General features: G+C 47.8%; 1 protein-coding gene across 1 annotated transcript in view; it reads left to right on the top strand.

Annotated features, from left to right (window-relative positions):
- TppII (Tripeptidyl-peptidase II) overlaps positions 1-21,448 on the top strand; it is a 236,372-nt gene that overhangs the window by 110,333 nt on the left and 104,591 nt on the right. Inside the window, exons 21-22 of the mRNA XM_075873097.1 lie at positions 8,659-8,796; positions 20,378-20,625. Of these exons, the coding sequence (XP_075729212.1) occupies positions 8,659-8,796; positions 20,378-20,625 (386 nt within the window). The remainder of the gene's footprint in view (positions 1-8,658; positions 8,797-20,377; positions 20,626-21,448) is intronic.

Below are 21,448 nucleotides of genomic sequence, written 5' to 3'. Positions count from 1 at the left end.
TCCCTGCTTTCGTCCATGCATCCGCCCCTGCGTCCGTCCATGCGTCCATCCGTCCGTGCAGCCATCTGTGCGTCCGTCCATGCATCTGTCTGTGTGTTCGTTCGTCCATCTAGTCAACACTCCAAGTACCACCATCTTGCATCTTTTCGTCATATATTCCGCATATAGAAGCACCGTTATCCAGCGGACATTCCAAGGACTAAACGAGAGGTGGCACACGCACACTTTCTATGACTTGCGCTTCGTGTCTACTTCCCACCTTTAACCACCTTGAGTTCATGGTATATACTAGTTTACTGTATTCATGGCACTGCGGCCCAACACTCGCTAAGCTTTTCTAAAACCAAAGAGGTTATGCCCAGCGAGTATAACCTAGCAACCCTTTCTTGTCAGATAGTGCTCAATATACATGCCAATCTGCTAAAGGGGAATGAGGGACAGATGAATTCGGCTTTAGTTAACGTGCACGCTGCAAATTTTTTATTGTTCAACAACGCACAGGGGAAATCTTTGGAGACACCGGCACCACCTTGCAGGTCGAAGTGTAAGACATGTTACGCACTACTACGAGGACGAACGGGTGCCGCTTTAAGGAGCTTCGCCCCTAAAAGGAAAATTGGAGTCTCCTGGCTCTTGACGAGTATACACATGTTCAGTCGCATGGTCTATGTGCATGCTCTCAAGCTGACTGCACATGTGGCAAGAGACAGCATGCGTATGTATGTACTGTCCAGAGTGTCATAGGTTTCATATTGGGTTCTATAGTTCTTGTGTTGAGGCCGTCAGTGAGCGCCTCGAGAATAAAGATGTTATACCATGTGCCGGGTATCCTGACATAACAGCAGGTCTCTCTTGTCCTGACTTTTTTGTACCCTGCTTTTAGGACAGTGCATGAACTCACCTAGCAAAGCATTCTCTAACAGTATGCACAGCTGAGCATGGAGATATTGAGGCACTGTTTACAGTGATTTCATATGTTCTTGTAAATAACCAGCCCCTGCTTATAACCTGCTTCTCCAACTGTAAATCATAAAAAAATAAAAAAATAAATATAAAAAAAACATTTATTCCTGTGAAGCTGCATTCCTTGCAATATCATCAAATAGTGCGGTGAAGAAATCTTGCACACGGCAATTAGAATTCAAAAGTGGTAAATTCCTTCAGTTTTAGATATTGTAAAAATTCATTAGACGTCATCTTCCTCATCTGTCAATAATCATCATCAGTCTTCGGCCCGTTCCTTTTCATCATCGGCGCCGTCTTGCTGTTGCTTGAAGAAAGCGTCAGCTGAACCGTTGTATTTCAAGTGGTGGAAGGTGCTTCCCGATCTCTTCGACCTCTCTCCATCCAAAGCCAGCTCCTGGAGCTTCGTTTGGGACGGCGCTTAAGCCAGCAGAGCACCATGGCGCAAGAGCAAGCCCAACCGAACCACCCGCCAGCGCAACCACCAGCCGCCAACCCTAGCCCGGTCAACAACCCCCCTCGGGAGCCTCCAATCTTCTCCGGTCTGCCTGGCGAAGATGTAGAAGACTGGCTCGACAACTATGACCGCGTAGGTGTCTACAACAACTGGAACGAGGCATTGAAATTAGCAGGCGTCTAGTTTTACGTCTCTCAGGTTGCCAAGACGTGGTTCCTGAATCATGAGAGCGACTTCCGTGATTGGTCTTCCTTCAAAGACCAGCTCTGACGCATTTTCGGCACACCGACCGTCCGTTCAAAAGTTGCTCGCAAGAAACTGGCAGAACGCGTTCAACATTGCGGTGAGTCCTACACTTCCTATATTGAGGATGTGCTTGCACTTTGCCGCCGTATCGACGACACCATGCCAGAAGGTGATCGTGTCCGGCACCTTCTGAAGGGTATCGAACCTACCGCTTTCAACGCCCTCGTCGCGCACAACCCTTCGACAGTTTCCGACGTCGTCTCTGTATGCCAGCGGCTTGATACCTTGCAGTCAACCCGGCTGCGACCCGACTTCTCTGAGAACCCCCTGGCAAACAGTATGGAGCTCCAATCCATCATTCGAGCCGTAATTCGTGAGGAATTGCAAGCCTACAGTTTACCTCCTTCTAACAACGTTCCCGCTCAACCCGCCTCTAGCAATCTGCGTGGCATTATTAGGGAAGAAATGTCGGCGTTTCAAAGCACCCACCGTGCTCCTCCATGCCCCCACCCCGCTTCGTATGCACAGATCGCTTCAATGCGACCCTTGCCGTCTCATGTACCACTACCTGTGCCTGATCATGAACATCTCGCACCTCTAGTCGCCCGTCCACCGAACCCAACCTACCATTCTTCCTGGTGGGCCCCACGGTCTATTTGCTACCACTGTGGAATTCGAGGACACATTTCCCGGGTCTGTCGACGTCGGCAGCAAGATGAACGTCGTGGTTATGCCGCTTTTGAACGAGACAACACATGTGCTCGAGGTTACTACCGTTATGCAGACAGTTGTTCCAACCACCGATCACCGTCTCCTGTGCACATTTCCAACACGACCAACAATACACGAGCATCCCGACTACGCTCCCCTTCGCCACTCCGACGCTCTGTTTCACCACTTTGGCCTGTCTCTCAACTGGCTGCCCAGCGATCGCAAAACTAAACAGTGCAGTTTTTGGAGGGAAAACTGCATCGCGGCGAAATGACCCAAGTCCTCCTGAACGACCGTCAAACATGTTATTAATAACTGTGCAAGGTGTGCGGGTGTCGGCTTTGGTGGACACGGGAGCAACTATTTCAGTTATGCGTGCCGACTTGTGTTCTGGATTGCGAAAAGTGAAGACACCCTACCTTAGATCATCTTTGATTGGGGCCAATGGAGCAATAATTAGACCATCGGCCCAATGTACAGCGCGTGTCTTCATTGATGGTATTCGTCATCACATCACCTTCGCTGTCTTAATTTCATGTGCTCATGAACTAATTTTAGGGTGGGACTTTCTCTCATCAGAATCTGCATTAATTTCTTGCCATCAACGTGTAGTCGAGATGACCGAGACCGATCACTGCAGCGAAAGCGTCGACAAAAAACCATTGCGTTTTTTCACAGCTTCCTATTCCATACTGCTCCCGGGTCAGGAGCAACTCATCATCATTACTTCTACAAATATTGCCAATGGTGACGTCCTTATCACCCCTTCCAGCAGCTGTCTAGTTCGCGGCGTTGTAGTCCCCTCCAGCCTGGTGCGGTTCAAAGACAGTGCTGCGATAATCCTTGGCCTGAACCTTACCCCCGAGCCTGTCCTCCTACCCCAAGGTTCTGCAGTGTCATGTTATGTGGATACCCAACCGGTATCTTTGGTCTCTCTTGACGCCTTGACAGCTCAGCCACAACAGGCCCAGTCTGTTACTTCCTCCTCCTTTGCTCCCGGGATAAATCCTGACCTTTCTGCTTCTCAACGTGAGGCATTGCTAAATTTGCTAACGAACACCAGGCCTCCTTCGACGCCAATGCTTCGGCACTAGGACAGACCACAGTTGCGCATCATCGCATCGACACTGATGGTCAGGCTGTGGTACGCCGTCGTCCCTACCGAGTCTCCTCGGTCGAGCGCAAAATCATCGAGGAGAACGTGACCGATATGCTAAAAATAAACATCATACGACCCTCTACCAGTTCTTGGTCATCACCCGTTGTGTTGGTACAAAAGAAGGATGGATCGGTACGATTTTGTGTTGATTACCACGCGCTCAACAAGATTACCCGAAAGGATGTATATCCGATGCCCCATATAGATGATGCACTTGACTCATTGCAAGGCACCCAATACCCTTGACCTTTGGTCCGGGTATTGGCAAATACCAATGGACGAAGCAGACAAAGAAAAGACCGCCTTTTCTACACCGGACGGTCTTTACGAGTTTAACGTAATGCCATTCGGCCCATGTAATGCTCCTGCCACATTTGAAAGGATGATCGACACTGTTCTTCGTGGCCTCTAGTGGAAAACTTGTCTATGCTACCTCGATGATATCGTCGTGTTTTCTTCCACTTTTGCTGATCATCTGCAACGCCTAGATCAAGTGCTCACATGTCTCTCCAATGCTGGACTTCAACTAAACACAAAGAAGTGCCATTTTGGCAACACAGCTATAAAAGTTCTAAGACATCTCGTTAGTAAAGATGGCATCCAGTCCGATCCTGAGAAAATTTCCGCAGTCCTCAACTTTCCGCGACCCTTTCGCTCCAAAGAACTACGCAGTTTCCTTGGACTCGCATCGTACTTTCGCCGCTTCATTCGCAACTTTGCCACTATTGCCGCTCCTCTCCACAAGCTCCTTGCTAGTACTGGTTCCTTCGATTGCAATGATCAATGCGAAGCCTCATTTCAAGAACTCAAGCAGGCACTGACATCCCCACCGGTGCTTTGTTATTTCGATGACAGGGCACCTACGATATTACACACTGACGCTAGTGAACAAGGAATCGGCGCCGTACTCCTCCAGCGCGACCATGCCTTTCGCGAGAAAGTTGTCGCGTATGCAAGCCGATGTACTTCTGTGGACTCCTGCGCGAACGCCTGGCTTATGCGAGAAGGTTGAGTCACGCTATCTTGGCCCCTACAAAGTTGTCCAACAGACCTCACCGGTGAACTACCTTGTCACACCTGTTCATGTCCCCACTGACCAACGCTGCCATGGGACAGAGATTGTGCACGTTTCGCGTCTCAAGCCCTATCGTATGCGTTCCACAGCGTAATTCGCGGCTAGGCTGGCCGCTTCCGTCGACGGGGGAAATTAGTGTACGAATTCATTGGATGTCATCTTCCTCTTCTGTCAATAACCATCATCAGTCTTATGCCCATTCTTCTTCATCATCGGCGCCATCTTGCTGTTGCTTGAAGAAAGCGTCAGCTGAACCGTTGTATTTCAATGTAATTAAACAATTTATTTAATTTATTATCATACTTCTGCAAGTTCAATATACACATTTTAGCTTGACTACAGCACCATTCTGTGAGTAGTTGCACTCATGAAAATCCAATAGTTGATACAACATTATCTCCTAGTTACTGTATCTTCTCTCACAGCAATAAACCCACACCCAACTTTATTCATCAATGATGATTTCGTATAAAGCCAAATTTATCACATCACCCAATGCATCATATGTGCAAGTGGAAGTGTGTTGGGCTATTGTTGATCATCACTCAAGCACAGGAGAAGCCATCTTTCATTGTGCGAAAGGCACATGGAGATAGCCGCTGGAAAAGGGGGGCCTACGGCTCCAGCAGTTAGTACGCCTTTCGACCAATCATGCATGGTCACCTGCATTCACACACCCCGCAGCCTGCATTGTTACAGGCAATCGGCAAATGGCTCATGGCTTCATCATGTCCTCTCATCACAAAGTTTTTATTGAAACCATGGACAGGGCACCAGGTGAGCCCTATATGTCCCATGCATTTTTGGCCATTTTAAGGGGCCATTTTCTCAGTGACTAGAAAACATTACCACAATCCATATACAGTGAAACCTCTGTTATACGAATTTCACGGGATCACCAAAATTAATCCTATCATCCTAAATTCATATCACCAGAAAACATTGAAATTTAGTATGGCAATAAAAGAAAACTGTCATATGATTTTTTTTGTTTTTCAGGGCCACTGCAATGTCACAAACAGCTCTAAATGATTGCCAGTGCAGGTTTTAGACGTTTAAAACCATACTTGCACTCGTAAATATGCGGTGCGTTCTCATGCATGTAGTAAATGTGTTGTGATCTGTGTGCCGCGAATCTCCGGAGAACAATCGGCCAAAAGGAATGGACGAGGCAAGAGTGTTAAAAGACATTTTAATTTCACACTAAAGGAAAACGCCCGTTTTGTGAAAACAGTGGCAAATATATACAAACCGGTACACTGGATGAAACTAGCTCTAAACAAAGTTATCGCACTAACAACAAGTAAAGAAAATGAGCATCTAGAAAGTACAAAGTGTTTAGTACAGATACATGATGAGGCGAGGCATTGCGGAGTATTCTGTGGTTGGCTTCAGTGTCTGAGTCGGTGATGCTGGCCTTCTCTGGTGAGGAGCACGAGCTCGCATTGTCGATAACGCTAGGAGGCACAGAGTTTGATTACCTGTGCGTCACAAGTATTTGCGCTGGCCAGTGTCTCCCAGGAAGAGGAACTGGCTCAGATGAAGCCTACAGTGCGGTGCTGTAGGACGGCGCGTTCGGGACACAAGCCGATGGCGCTTCCTGGCTGTTGAAGGTTCTCCTGATTGCCGTCCAGTATCTTGGTCATGTTCTTGTACGTTGCCACAAACGTTGTTCAACTTTTTTTCTTAGTAGCTACAAGCTTGGAAAAAACCAATTTTTCACTTTGGGGACTCTCGTCTTGCTTGCCTTGCTTCTTTTGTGAATTGTCATGCAGCTCTATCCATAATGTATCATGGACTGTAGTCAATTTTTTTCAGCAAATTGACTGTAGTTTCACCAGGCTTCAATCCTAACTATATTCAGAATTTTCGCTAGTGCAATGCTGCTATCAATAAATGAAATAACAACATTCAATGTTGTGATCCTTAAGACTCTGAACTAAAAGAAGGACAACAAAGACTCTGCGATGCAATTTCTGTTGCTCATGTTCATTAGTCATGTTCATTAGAGTATTCCCATTGTCAAAGTGCGTGCCATTTGCTTTGAAGGATGCTGGAAAGGACAAGCGGTTCAACAATGAAGAGCTTGCTGATTCAGCATAACACCTCAATACATTACCGCCATTTATTCGCATATACAGAAGAACTGTATTGGCTGCCACGAAATTTGCTCTTGCTGTAGACTTTCTTTACTCTGAGCATCTCAACTTATTGACAGGCACAAGGTGTAATGAAGCTAGGAGCCGAAAGTGTTTAAACTTATGTGCGGCAAATAGGCTTGTGCAACTATTTGAATGCTTCAAATTTTCGAATGAATAGTAGGGTATTCGAATTCGCTTCGATTCGAATTTAAATTATTGAAAATTTCGAAGTATTCGCAAGCAACGAATAAATGCATACAATTCCGAATGTACCGCTTGTAAAGGTTGTTTCACTGCGGTGTAGGGGTGCTAAAACGTGAAAGCACCTGTTTAGGAGAAATTCGCTTTGCCGTGAAGCCCTTTTTCAAATTTAAAGGGGCCCTGAAACATTTTTTGAGCATTGTAAGAAAACGCTGTCGATCGGTAGTCGAGGCTACTGAAAACATGCAAACCAATTATTATAGTGCAGCACGTGGCGTGCGATTCACAACGAAGTCTCAAAGTCAGTGGAAAATTGCTCTCTTGTCTCGGCAAATGACTCGATAAGCTCAGAAAGCACGTGTGACGTATTTTCTTTCCTTGTGCTATCCCTCCCGGCTTAGCTTCCAGCACTTTCGTTGGGACAAGAGGAGAGAATTCACTTGCAGCGTGCGACAAATCTTCGCAACTCGGCGCGTACTGGAAGTATTCTAAAAATTTTTCGGGTGGTGAACTCATCAAGCAATAAGCTTCTTCAGTGAATCCATTCCATGGCTCCTTGAAAAAATGTCGCACGACCCCTTTAAACAGAAATATTACCCTCAAATCAATTCATTTTTTAAGCTTAAACGCTTGTTATGATGGCTTATATGCTCCGAGTATAATAAACTTAAAAATGTTACATATTATAAAGGTTATGACTCGCATCCTGCCAGAGACAAATCCTGCTACTATTCAAAGTTTTTTCGACTTCTGGAAAGTGGCATTTGCCCTATTTCAATTAAAAAAAAATATTGTGCAGGTTAGTTGGGTCATAATAAATATGCTGTTTTTCTTCATATGTCATAAGTTCTATTCGAATTCAATTCGATATTATTCGACCAAAATCACTATTCGCTTCGAGCCTAAAGTTCACTATTCACACAAGCTTAGCGGCAAAGTTCGAGTATAAAGGTGCATAGCAGCATCTTAGAACTTGCTTGACATTTTCCTATATACAGCCGACTCTAGAAAAGCATTTTGGCTTTTGTACACGAAGTGGTTTCTTTTTAATATATGTAAAAAAAAACGAGCGTAAGCATGGAGTGCATACAAGGGGCTAGCCCTAGGGTGTGTGTTCACGCACTACTTGCTTTCTGAAAAACTGTTTTTCATCCACAAAAAATACTGTTCAAGAAAGGCACGACTGTGGAAATTAAGCACAAGATACTCTTCCCAAATTGCAAAAAAAAATTTTTAATTTTTTTTGTGCCCTTAATTACCCTACCCATATTTTTAACCTACACATAATGGGATAACCTGTAAAGCACATTGTTTTTTTTTTAATTTTACTATGCATAGAGCATATAACTGGCATAAAAAGCTTTAGACTTGAAAAATGGGGAAGAGATGTGGGGTAATGTGTTCATTTAACTTTGAAGTGGGGTTTCATGGCAATGTGCATTGTAGACAGCAGTGAAACCACCTTTACAGGGACGTTACATGCAAACCAATGTACACCTATTCTTTCATTTGAAAAATTTCAAGGTTTCTAGTAATTTACATTTGAATGGATGCGAAGTCAAGTACTGTAATATTAATTCGAGAATTTGAAGTGCTCAAATATTTGCACAGGCTTAGTATTTTGGCATTTATACGTAGCCACGTGGCCATCTGTCAGTCATGCATGTTAACAAACGCTCTTCGTGTTTGATGTTTTCATGTGCAGAGCAAAGCAACGGAAGTGACACCCAGCTGCAGCCTGCTATCAGAACTGCTTTACGAGTCTGAATATGAGTCCCAGCTGTGGATGATCTTCGACAACAACAAGCAGCTTCTTGCCTCTGGAGATGCCTATCCTGGACGGGTACGTGGCAGCATATGTTAACAGCGGTCGTATTGTGAGCGTTCACAAGTCTGCTTACTTGCTGTGCAGTGAGTAAAGTTTCTGTGCACAAGTCAGTGAGCCTTCATTTACCCTCAAATGACTGTCCACTGTTCCTTTTACCTGCTTCTTCTAATTCTTGCCATTTATTTTGTGTGTGATTTGTAGTGCCAATGAGCACTAGGTGGATAGTTTGCATTTACTATATAGAATTCACGGCAGGACTAATAAGCCAGTGGTACTATCTGGCTCCAGAGAGCAATTTAAAGTGCATGGCCTCTGATTTCACTTGGCACACAACACAGTCCACTGGGTTCACCGTAAAACTACTCGTGTAATCTGTAAAGTTTTCTTTTTGTTATTTTATGCTTAAAGCGGGTGCACAAGCTGGTAGGGGATGCAAATTTTTCAGTCCACCTGATTGTTATCATTACTGCAAGAGCGCCTTTATTTTTCCGGTGTGTTTGTTTTTTCAGTTGTTATTCCACACCTAGTTGTGTTACGTGGTGTGTAAAGTATTTCTTCAGACTTTTACACATCGCATGTGTCAAGTATGTTTTTCAGACTTGCGCACATCGCATGTCTTCTGCTGTTTCAGTTGCACAGTGGTAACAGTGCTCGGAAACTGGTCTAAAGCACACGAGTTTGATCGTGGTTGTGTGTCGATTGAGGCAGAATATTAGAGGCTTGCATGCTGTGCAATGTCAGCGCAGGTTAAAGTACCCCAGCCTTCCACTACCGCATTGTTGAATCCTGCCGACCAACCGAGATGTGTGCACTTTCTTGTGTACGTGTTAAACTTTTGTGCGCTTGGTGCAGTAAGGCTACCTCCTGTGCCACCTGCTATGGGTGGAGGCAACAATCGTCAATGCACTGCACTGTAGCTTAAAACAGTCGAACCCCTTTGTAAGAGAGACTGATGTCACAGAACGAGCGCTCAAAAAAGGGCGCGCCGCCAAATTTTCGCGACGAAATGCCGGAGTGACGCCGCGAGGTCAAGGATAAAAAAAAAAAAGAAAACAAGCATCCAAAGACTCCCCGGGCACGCGTCCCTCTCCCCTCGGAAGCGTAGGTTCGCCGACGAACCTCCTCACCCCACATCGGCGGCCGAGCAAGCCCTTGAAATTTCTAGATGGAAAGGGGCGTGGTGATGCCGGGTTGAGTCATCCGTCGCGGACGTCCCTCGTACCGTCTCGCGCTTTCCCCCAGCTTTCGCTGCGCATCGCGCCGACGAACTGATGAGAATTTTCTGGAATCGCGCGCGGAAGGTATTTAACAGAGCAGCGGAGATGGGAGATCAGGAGAAGACGGAAGTTAGCACCAGAGCGCGTAGGGATTCCGCTGTGTAGTCGGCGAAGGTTTTGTCCGTAGTGACAAAACAGGAGAAGAAGAGGATTTCCACCTGAGGGGTGAAGGCTCGAGCTACAGGCAAGAGCATGTGTCTACCGCTATCGAGCGAAGACGCGTGGCAACAGCTGCGTGTGTGAAGCCGACGTGTTTCCGGCGAAGAAGTTTGAAGCTTGGAGAGTGGCCAATTGAAGACGCGAGGTTTCCTGGAAGAGAAACTTCAGGGGCAGCGGAACGACAACAACGCTGGACTTTGAGTGAGTGATTCTCGGGAGAGTATCATCCAGACTTTCGTTCCAAGAACTTTGGACTGAATAGGTTTTCTATCTCTTTAGTCTTTAAGTGTCTTGGTTGTTCAATGCATGCGACTGCATTGTAGTGCGTATTGTTGTCTGTGTCCGTTGTTTCGAGTGTGGCTGATTGTACTGAGTAGTACGTTGTTTGATTGGTGACATATTGTATGCAACTGTTGTGGAGTGTGCATACTTGTGTATTGTTTTTTTTGATCTGCCATTATTGAGAATATAATTTTGTTTTGGTTATCAACTCTCGGCTCTGACTTGTTCTTTGGGCCACAGCCGGCGTCCGCTGGCGCGCCAAAAAGGACCACTTCTAAATTGTCGACGCTTTCATGGTGCGGTTCGGGGGGCCGATACTTCGGCCCTTGGAATTAGCCCGGCGATCGCCTCCCTAATTAACGGGACCAGTGACAATTAATCTGGCGTCCGCGACAGGACCTTTTGGTGCACAGTGTGTCCAAAGTAGCAAAAAAGATCCTCGAGTTGTTTATTGTGCTATCGGAACGATTTTGTGTGTTGTTCAGTGTTCTCGTTAACGAGTGCAGGGGAGTGTTCCGATAGACTGATTTAGGCAGATACTTTTTACACGCGGCAAGACTTTATTTGCGAGAAACAATGGATCTCGAAAAATTAGTCGCTCTGGGTGAGAAGATGGGTCTTTCTGGCGCCGAACTACGAAAGTGGGTCACCCAGAAGGAAAAAGAAGAAAAAGAGAGGGCCAAAGAAGAAAAGGCAGCTGAGCTGGAAAAAGAAAGGTTGGCGGTCGAAGTAGCCAAAGCGGAAAAAGAAGCAGAGTTGGGGAGAGAGAGGTTGGCAGCTGAGAGGGCCAAGGAAGAAAAAGCAGCTGAGTTGGAGAGAGAAAGGCTGGCCGCTGAGAGGGCGAGAGAAGAAAAAGAAGCGAGGGAGTGACAGCTGAAAGAAGAAAGAGAAGCGGAGATGGCTGAAAGGGAACGGCAGCGGCAGCACGAGATGGAACTCGAGCGGCTCCGTTTGCAACAGCGAAGTGAAACTCCCGTCCAAGCTAGAGTTGAAAGCAGCGAACGGGAAGATCATGGCTTCCGCTTGAACCCAAGCAAGCTGCTCGTAGCGTTTGATGAAAGGAAGGACGACCTTGACGCGTACCTTCACAGATTTGAGACGATTGCAAGGAGCCAGAATTGGCCGGAACATTAATGGGCAACTGCTTTGAGTACTTGCTTGAGTGGTGAAGCGCTCAGTGTGTACGGTAGGCTGACGCCGACTGATGCAGCCAACTATGCAAAGGTGAAAGCTGCTTTGCTGAAGTGATTTAGATTTACTGTGGAAGGATTCTGGGACAGATTTCGGACAGGAAAGCCAGCTGATGGTGAGACGGCTACGCAGTACGCTGCCCGACTTAGCCATTATTTCGACAGATGGATTGAACTTTCAGGGACAGCGCAGGAGTACGATGAGCTTAGAGAGCTTCTTATTAGAGAGCAATTTCTTACTAGTTGCCACCCAAGCCTGTCGCTGTACTTGAAAGAGAGGAGAGCTAAGTCACTTGAAGACATGCTTGAATTGGCTGATCAGTTCTTGGAAGCGCAAGGTGGCACTAATTTGGCCAAGGTCAAGAAGGAGTGTCCCGAAGATTCAGAAAATTTGGCACCCGAACAAAAGAGGCGTGCACCGGAGAGTATTCCACGATGTTTTCTGTGTAACCGAGTGGGTCATCGCGCGAACAATTGTCGTACTAACTTTTCGAGCCCTACGGTATTAAAATGTTTTAAGTGTGGTCAGACTGGGCGCAAAGCAGACGCATGTCGTAACGGAGCTAGTCAAACTCACCAGGTATCCTGTGTGCTAGCAGCACCGAAATCCGATGATAATGCCGTCACCGACGGATTCGTAGAGTTGAAAAATGGGGAGAAACTTCCTATTGTGGGTGCTGTAATGACAAAACAGCCAACCGGTGTCACGAAGGGAATGCCAACGCGGCCTGGAAAAGTTGCGGGCAAGAAGATTACGGTGTTAGGAGACACCGGTAGCTCCACGGTTATCGTGCGGAGAAATTTGGTACGGGAAAGTGAGTTGACAGGCAAAACGAAACCGGTTTGCCTAATTGACAGTACGGTTCGGATGCTTCCCGAAGCAGAGATTGAGGTCGAAACCCCGTACTTCAGCGGGAAGGTTACCGCTCTATGTATGACGACCCCCCTGTACGACCTCGTCATTGGAAACATCGACGGGGCGCGAGGGCCGAATGATCCAGAATGTTTGGGGGAAGACCCGAAGATGGAGCTCCCGCTGACACAGGGACCACGAGATTCAGCGGAGAACAATCCTGTGAAGGATTTGACTCGAGCCCAAGGTGAAGCCTGGGCGCAAAAGACAGTGAATGAGAACATCATCGTATTGAATGAGTTCACGTGCTGGGCAGCTGGATTTACGTTGGCACGACCTCAACCGACCGACAGGGTGAAGGTGACGGAGTCGGCCAGCCAGGCCCAATGTCGTGACATGAACAAGCGGGGAATAACAGGACAGGATCGATTGAACGTTACGACCCGTTAACGGTGTCGAAAGGGACAGCGATGGCTGAGACGCCGCCTCAGATACGGTCGTTGGTAAGGGCCCGCCGGAATAGAACGAGGAAAAACAAGAAGAGGTCGAGCGAGCACCGCAAGAAAGGGCGCAAGCGCCACTCAAGGTACACAGGATAAGCGTTGAGGACGAATCGAAATGTGTTTGACAGTGCTATATGTTAAGTTAATGTGGTTGTTGTCCTGTGTCACAACTGTATGTCGAGTGAATCAAAATTTTTGTTACGGTGATGTGATGTATAGTATTGTACCATGGTTGTAATGAGAGAACTTTGTACAATTGTTTTGTTTGGAATATGTGATGGAATGTTGTACTCATGTACCTGTGGTTATATTTTATGTGTTGTGAGATTGAATTGTATTGTACAATTGTATTGAGTGGTCTATTGTAAATGTGACGTGTCATGAGCGACGGACTATGTTACAGTCTTTGAGAGTGTGGGGACTGTTCGCGCTCGTTTGTGTGGTTTTGAATATTATGAGATAATATTCTTAAAGTGGGGGGCAGTGTCACAGAACGAGCGCTCAAAAAAGGGCGCACCGCCAAATTCTCGCGACGAAACGCCGGAGTGACACCGCGAGGTCAACAATAAAAAAAAAGAAAAGCATCCAAAGACTCCCCGGGCACGTGTCCCTCTCCCCTCGGAAGCGTAGGTTCGCCAACGAACCTCCTCACCGCACATCTGCGACCGAGCAAGCCCTCGAAATTTTTAGATAGAAAAGGGCGTGGTGATGCCGGGTTGAGTCATCCGCCGCGGGCGGCCCTCGTACCGTCTCGCGCTTTCCCCCAGCCTTCGCTGCGCATCGTGCCGACGAAATGATGCGAATTTTTTGAAATCGGGCGCGGAACGTATTTAACCGAGCAGCGGAGATGGGAGATCAGGAGAAGACGGAAGTTAGCGCCAGAGCGCGTAGGGATTCCGCCATGTAGTCTGCGAAGGTTTTGTCCGTAGTGACAAAACAGGAGAATAAGAGGATTTCCACCTGAGGGGTGAAGGCTCGAGCTACAGGCAAGAGCGTGTGTCTACCGCTATCGAGCGAAGACGTGTGGCAACAGCTGCGTGTGTGAAGCCGACGTGTTTCCGGCGAAGAAGTTTGAAGCTTGGAGAGTGGCCAATTGAAGACGCGAGGTTTCCTGGAAGAGAAACTTCAGGGGCAGCGGAACGACAACAACGCTGGACTTTGAGTGAGTGATTCTCGGGAGAGTATCATCCAGACTTTCGTTCCAAGAACTTTGGACTGAATAGGTTTTCTATCTCTTTAGTCTTTAAGTGTCTTGGTTGTTCAATGCATGCGACTGCATTGTAGTGCGTATTGTTGTCTGTGTCCGTTGTTTCGAGTGTGGCTGATTGTACTGAGTAGTACGTTGTTTGATTGGTGACATATTGTATGCAACTGTTGTGGAGTGTGCATACTTGTGTATTGTTTTTTTTGATCTGCCATTATTGAGAATATAATTTTGTTTTGGTTATCAACTCTCGGCTCTGACTTGTTCTTTGGGCCACAGCCGGCGTCCGCTGGCGCGCCAAAAAGGACCACTTCTAAATTGTCTACGCTTTCGTGGTGCGGTTCGGGGGGCCGATACTTCGGCCCTTGGAATTAGCCCGGTGATCGCCTTCCTAATTAACGGGACCAGTGACAACTGATGTGAATGACAACTGTTTATGAAAGACATCGCTGTGCTTAACATCAAAATAGAGGTTGATTAGAAAATGAGAACACGGGACCCTGCTTATAACAGACAATAAGTACGCTCAAGTGCATGTCTTTTATAATGATGTTCACTTGTACAACCAATTCTACTTATCTCCAAGGCATTATTGATGATTTTTTTACACTGCTGTAAGTTCAATAATTTTTACTCACACGTTTTAAAGGAGCATTGACACGAAGATTTTGTGCACCCCCTTTCTTTTCTCTCTCTCCCTTTTTTAAGGAGACTTTTTTAAGAGTACCATCACAGTGTCGGCTTAATTGAAAGAGCACTGAGCTAGGCAGGAGCAGTTGCGATGGCAAGTTAAACACAGCTGGCCACATGACCACACAAAATTGTAGCATAAACACTGTGCGCTTTCATGCACACACAAGTGGGCGGACGAGGCACTGACAGCCAGCACAGCCAGCATGCGTAATGCCACAGGCATGGAGGAAGATATCGCAGGTAGCGCGAGTGCAAGCTACCAACCAACACAAACTCGTGACGAAGGTTTGTTTATATTGCCGCGACGTTGATGTCCTCATCACGAGGGGCTCTGCATCTCGATCAGTCGCATCGAAGTATGTACTTCAAAATAAATTTTAAATAAGTTTTAGGCTATACTTTCCTTTGATATTTTGCAAATCTTGTGTATGTCTCCACATAAGTCTATCTCACTCATTATCTTGCATAGAAAATTTTTTTCTCTAACAAGTTTTTTTAAACTGCTTGGTTTTGCAGACTTTCTAGTGATGTCCCTATGACTCCCTGCAGGTCAATTTCACTTCATGGTGCACACTTGTCTGGTGGGTTGGCATATTTAGCATAACACTGCCATGTGAGGGTTGCATCACTGCAGGAGCATTACAGCTGCTGCAGGGATGCTACTCTGTCGGCAAGGTTAGGCGGTGAACACCAATGGCTCCCTTTTGGTGCTTGGGGAACGAGACTGTGGTTATTTCTGTTGTGGAGATGTTTCTGCGCTCGATCTCTTAGATGGCCGTGGTGAGTCGAACGTGGATGACATCTCATTCATGGTACATTCACGTACATAATGTTTGTTTGTTATATTGGAGTGTTTCACACACTACTGCACTTCTAATATCTGTCTCCTGGGCTCGCGATTACATAAAAGCTCTTATAAATGTATGCATGTTTGTTGCACTATGGTGTCTACTGTATTCATGTATTCCGAGAATGAATTTTCCAAAACCCCGCAGCCCGTACTTCAATGCGCAGTTACAGTGAAACCTCGTTAAACCATACCCGCGTAAAAACAGTAGTTTAGTTTTAAAAGTAGTGAAGTCAAATCTCCGACTCGGCGGCCATTGAACATAATGCATTTTGTATCCGCATAAGCCGTACTAGCTTATCGTGTATGTATCGGTTAATAAGTAGTTTTTCCAATTTTCGTTGTGCACTCGCCGCGGCATGTCGTCCCCCACTGGGCGTTTCAACAGAACAGCAAGTCCCAGAGATCGAACCACGCCTCGCTTGTTTGTGTTGATGATGATGGCGGCTGTGTTGGTGAGCGCCATCTCCTGGATTTTTCTGCAACAAGAAGCACTCGGCCAGCTAAGCTTCTGGTGTTGTCCACGCGATGGCACTTTGCACAAACACGGTGTGCGCTTGCTTTGCTTTCTTTGTTCTTTTGGCGCCGTGCATAGGTGTTCTATGGTTGATCCATGCCTTTGTGAGGGTGGCCGAGAGATGGCACTACGTGACGGCTTCATCATCATCATTGGGACTGGAGTTGTGGGGGTTGCGTGTGTGGGGAAGAGAGAGTTCGGCCTGGTTGGGAAGAGTGGCAAGACGTAGCGGTGTGTTGTGCGCGATTTAAGGTTAGCGCATGACAAGTGGGGGCTCGTCCGGGATGGCTTCAGGCCCGACAACAGCAGCGGACGAGCCCCCACTTGTCATGCGCTAACCCTAAATCGCGCACAACACACCGCTACGTCTTGCCACTCTTCCCAACCAGGCCGAACTCTCTCTTCTCCACACACGCAACCCCCACAACTCCAGTCCCAATGATGCTGATGACGCCGTCATGTAATGCCCTCTCGGAAAGTACCTTGGCTACCAAACCATCTCTGCAACTTGGTCCTGCGACTGTCCCATGACCACCCGATTAGCGGCCACTTTGGCTTTTTTAAGACTCTCAAACGCATTTCTCAAAATTTCGTGTGGCTGGGTATGCGCTCGGACATATCCAAGTATGTGCGATGCTGCCAGGTTTGTCAGCACACCAAAGCCCACCGCCAGAAGCCAGAAGGGCTGATGAGCAGTCAATGGGCCACTGCCCCCATGGAACAGCTCAGCGTGGACAAAATTGGGCCCTCGCCTATGACGCCTCGACGCCACAAGTACCTTCTCGTGGTGATTGACAAGTTCACAAAGTTCATTGAACTTTTCCCATTACGGACAGCAAACAGCAAGAGTGTGGTGGCCTGCGTGATCCAGGTTTTTGCAGACATGGCACACCTGTCTCCATTTCAAGTGATAATGGAAAGCCGTTTGTAAGCAGGTTGTGGAAGGGCCTCCTTGAGCATTGGTGCATACAAGACCGACACACTGTTCCGTACCGCCCTGCCGGGCAAATGGTGGAGCGCCACAGTGGCATTATCAAGCACTGCCTTAGTGCTTATTGTTCCAACCACAAAGACTGGGACCAGCACATTCCTGAAATTGCCCTGGCCATGTGCACGGCTGAAAGCGTTGTCACGGGCTACACGCCTGCCTTCCTCTGTTATGGCCGGGAGCTGAGAACCCCATGGACACAGGCTGAAGCCAAAGACGACGCGGAGCCTCCTGCGACAGCATACCGTGCATTTGCTACTGAGGTCTCCAAGTGTCTTCAGGAGGTGCTTGACTTCTCCAGGGTACACCAAAACCACATGTGGCGCGCCCAGAAGACTCGCTACGACCAGCACAGGCGGCCACTGACAATACAGGAAGATGATCTTGTTCTGCTCGAAAGCCACTCCCTCAGCGATGCCACCAAGGACTTCTCCTCGAAGTTTGAACCCGGGCGTTCCGGTCTCTTTCGGGCAGTGAGACGTGTAGGACAGAATGACTTTGTTCTAGTGGACCCCAAAACGGGTCGTCGCCATGGTGTGAGACACGCAGATCAGCTGACACTCTACCATGAAGCTGCAGGCAATGTGTAGTGGTGTCTTCACATTTTGAGGGGGGGGGAGACCTGTGAGGGTGGCCGAGAGAGGGCGTTACGTGACGGTGTCATCATCATCATCGGGACTTGGCCGAGAGAGGGCACTACGTGAGGGCGTCATCATCATCATTGGGACTGGAGGTGTGGGGGTTGCGTGTGTGGGGAAGAGAGAGCTCGGCCTGGTTGGGAAGAGTGGCAAGACGTAGCGGTGTCTTGTGCGCGATTTAGGGTTAGCGCATGACACCGTACAGCTCTCGCGTCGTTTTTCACGTGTTGTGTATGTGTGCTTGTGCTGCTTCTTAGTTGCGTCATGCCGAAGCTGGGACAAAAGCATCGAGTGCTGAAAATAGAGGAGAAATTGGACATAATTCGTGCTATTGAAAGTGGCACGAAAAAATAGGCGCTGGCACGCGAAAAGGACCTGCCATTTACCACGGTGTGTGGAATTTGGAATTCCAGAGAGAAGTTGCTCGGCAGTGCTGCTGCAACTGCGAAAAGGTGCCGGCTATGCGGTTCGGCGTTTTCGGATGTAGAGGAGGCGCTGGTGAAGTGGCTAAAAGCTGCACAGTTTAAAAATCTGCCTATCGCCCCGCCGTGGTGGTCTAGTGGCTAAGGTACTCGGCTGCTGACCCGCAGGTCGCGGGTTCGATTCCCGGCTGCGGCGGCTGCATTTCCGATGGAGGCGGAAATGTTGTAGACCCGTGTACTCAGATTTGGGTGCACGTTAAAGAACCCCAGGTGGTCAAAATTTCCGGAGTCCTCCACTACGGCGTCTCTCATAATCAAATGGTGGTTTTGGGACGTTAAACCTCACAAATCAATCAAAAATCTGCCTATCAGCGGACCTCTGCTCGTGGAGAAGGCCCTGGTTTTTACCTCGCAGCTTAACCATGACAACTTCGTGTGCAGCAATGGCTGGCTGGCCAGATTTAAGGCGAGGCATGGCATTACCACGAGGACTGTTTCGGGAGAAGGTGCTGCTGCTAACGTGGATGGCGCGGAGCAGTGACAAAATGGTCAGCTGAAGAACATCTTAGAAGACCACGCACCTGATGACATCATTAATATGGATGAATCGGTGCTATTCTTTAAGCTGCTATCAGACAAAACGCTCTCGTTCAAAAGCGAGACGTGCACCGGCGGCAAGCAAAAGACGGAATATCAGTGGCGTTTTGCGTAAACATGACTGGAACCGACAAAACTCCGCTCCTCGTGATTGGAAAGTCGGCGAAGCCTAGATGTTTCAAAGGCGCTTGGTTGCCATCAGGGGTCATCTATCGCAGCAACACCAAAGCATGAATGACGGCAAAACTCCTTTAAGAGTACATGCGCCTCATCGATCGTCGTTTTGCGGCTAAGAACAGAAGAGTCGTTATTATTTTAGACAACACTTCGGCGTACGTCGCCCTGGACAACCTGGCGGCTGTGAAGTTGGTGTTTCTGTCACCAAACACAACAGCGATTGCCCAGCCCTTGGACCAAGGCATCATTCGAGCTGTAAAACAGCTCTACAAGAAGAACCTGCTGCGCAGATTTCTCGCCATTGAATGTGGCAAATTATTCTTCATCGACCTGATTGGCGCGATTCACCTGCTCGAATACTCGTGGCGGCAGGTAGAAGCAACGACAGTTCAAAATTGCTCCAAGCGTGCTGGTTTCAGTGTGTGTGCGGGCGACGCAGATGACGCCAGTGACACCATCGACCAGACTTCGGACATCGTAGACGAAGCTTGCAAAACTCTGCTAGCTGAAGTGCTGGAGCGGCAGGGCGTTACGGAAGGCATTTACTTCCCAGACTTCAGAGACGCAGACAGCAATGTGCAGACATCTCCGGACATGTCCGAGGAAGCCATTGTTGCCTCGGTTGTGAAGTGTCGCCAAATGATAGTGATGAGGACGACATGGAAAGCGACAACACGGGTGATCGAGGTCCGACAGTGGCCGAAGCTGCGCATTGCGTCAGCGTCATGCGGGTATTTGCCGAGAAGAGGGGGCTGGTGGAAAAGCTGGCTCACAGCATAAGTGAGTTTGAGGCCGCTGTCGTCGCTGCTAGGTCACCGCGTCGTCAAATGAAGATTACAGACTTTGTCACGCGAAGTTAATAAATTACTGCATGTTTTTTTGTTCTTTCATCGCTCATCGCACTCCCTGAAGGTTTCTTTTTTTGACAGGTAAGTGAGCGACCTGGCGCTATTTCGGTTAAGCAGTACTACCGTTTAGTACGCACTTTTTCCGAGCTCTGGCCAACTACGGTTTAACGAGGTTTCACTGTATAGCCAAGCAATACATCGAGCACTGAAGAGCAGATCGTGCACTTCAATGGCTGGTGGATTCACGTCCTTCTGGTGGAAAGGGTCCTTTTGTCGTAGATATTACACTACAGCAAAACTCAACTAATACTGTTTCCTATGCTTTCATTAGCTGGTGGGATGACACCTTGCCTGCAAAGCTGGCCCTCCTGTTCAGGCTGTGCTTTTCTCTTGGTGCGCAGTACTCGACCAAGCTGGAGAAAGGGGACTACGTGCTGCGGATGCATGTGCGACACGAGCAGAGCGCCCTGGTCGAGCGACTCTCGGATTTGCCCTTGGAGCTGTCACACAAGCTGCCCAGTGCTATTGCTCTGGATGCCTACCGCTTCCAGGGGCAGGCCATGATTGCCTCGGCCAAGAAGTTTGCACCCCTCATGACCCGGCCTGGTACGCAAGTGCCCATCTACCTGGCTCCCCTGCCCTGTGACAAGTGAGTCTCGGGGCTGCCCCGATGGACGCTTGCTTCTCTTGCTCAGGGATTATAGGAAACTCATATGAGGATACAAAAAGAGAGTGAATCGTGCAGACCACATTGTCAACTCTTTCTTTGTTTTTTTTTGCACTGTTATGCCACTGTCACACTGTATGCGTTAATGTCATCAGGTTCAAATGTCAATCAGTGCGATGAATGCCATTCTTTCCATGGTGGTGCTACACAGTAAAAATAATGCCATTCGTTCATGATATAAATGTTGATAATTCGATAAAAAATGCTCAGAAAAGTTAAGAAAGGTAAATGAAGAGCGGTAGAGAAGTGAAGCTCTTTATTTTAGAACACTTGCAGAAATTCACCTTGCCAAATAAAGACGCATGGAAATTTGAGAACACAGAATACTCGGCCATCATAAGCTAAGACAATAAGTTTAGCCAGCTTCCACAGCTGATAAAATGAATAAACACAGGCAATATGGCTGGCATAGCAGCGCCACATCCTCTGAACAGTGGCACTAAGCAGCAAAAAGTGCATTTAATTGGGGGCAAAACAGCGGCGGAAAAGGTGAGTCCCCATGCGAACAAACCTTGGCTGCTAACCAGGTAAGCGGCGCACCGCGAAGCGGCCTAGCGGGGGAGCTTTTCAAAGGCCACAATGCCGAGAGCGAACCCGTGACGCTGACGCAAGCGGTAGTTGCTACGGTCCTGAGTGGGCGCAATACAAGACTCCCCCATTTTGGAAGAATGGGAATCGCTTTCTGCAGAGAAGAGCTTCTGAAGGCCCAGCGAAGTGATCCGTTTTGTCGCGAAATGTGCAACGA

The sequence above is a fragment of the Rhipicephalus microplus genome, chromosome 1, assembly GCF_043290135.1.
Source record: "Rhipicephalus microplus isolate Deutch F79 chromosome 1, USDA_Rmic, whole genome shotgun sequence".
In the NCBI taxonomy this organism is placed as follows: Eukaryota; Metazoa; Arthropoda; class Arachnida; order Ixodida; family Ixodidae; genus Rhipicephalus; species Rhipicephalus microplus.
This window is presented reverse-complemented; position numbering and strand designations above follow the sequence as displayed.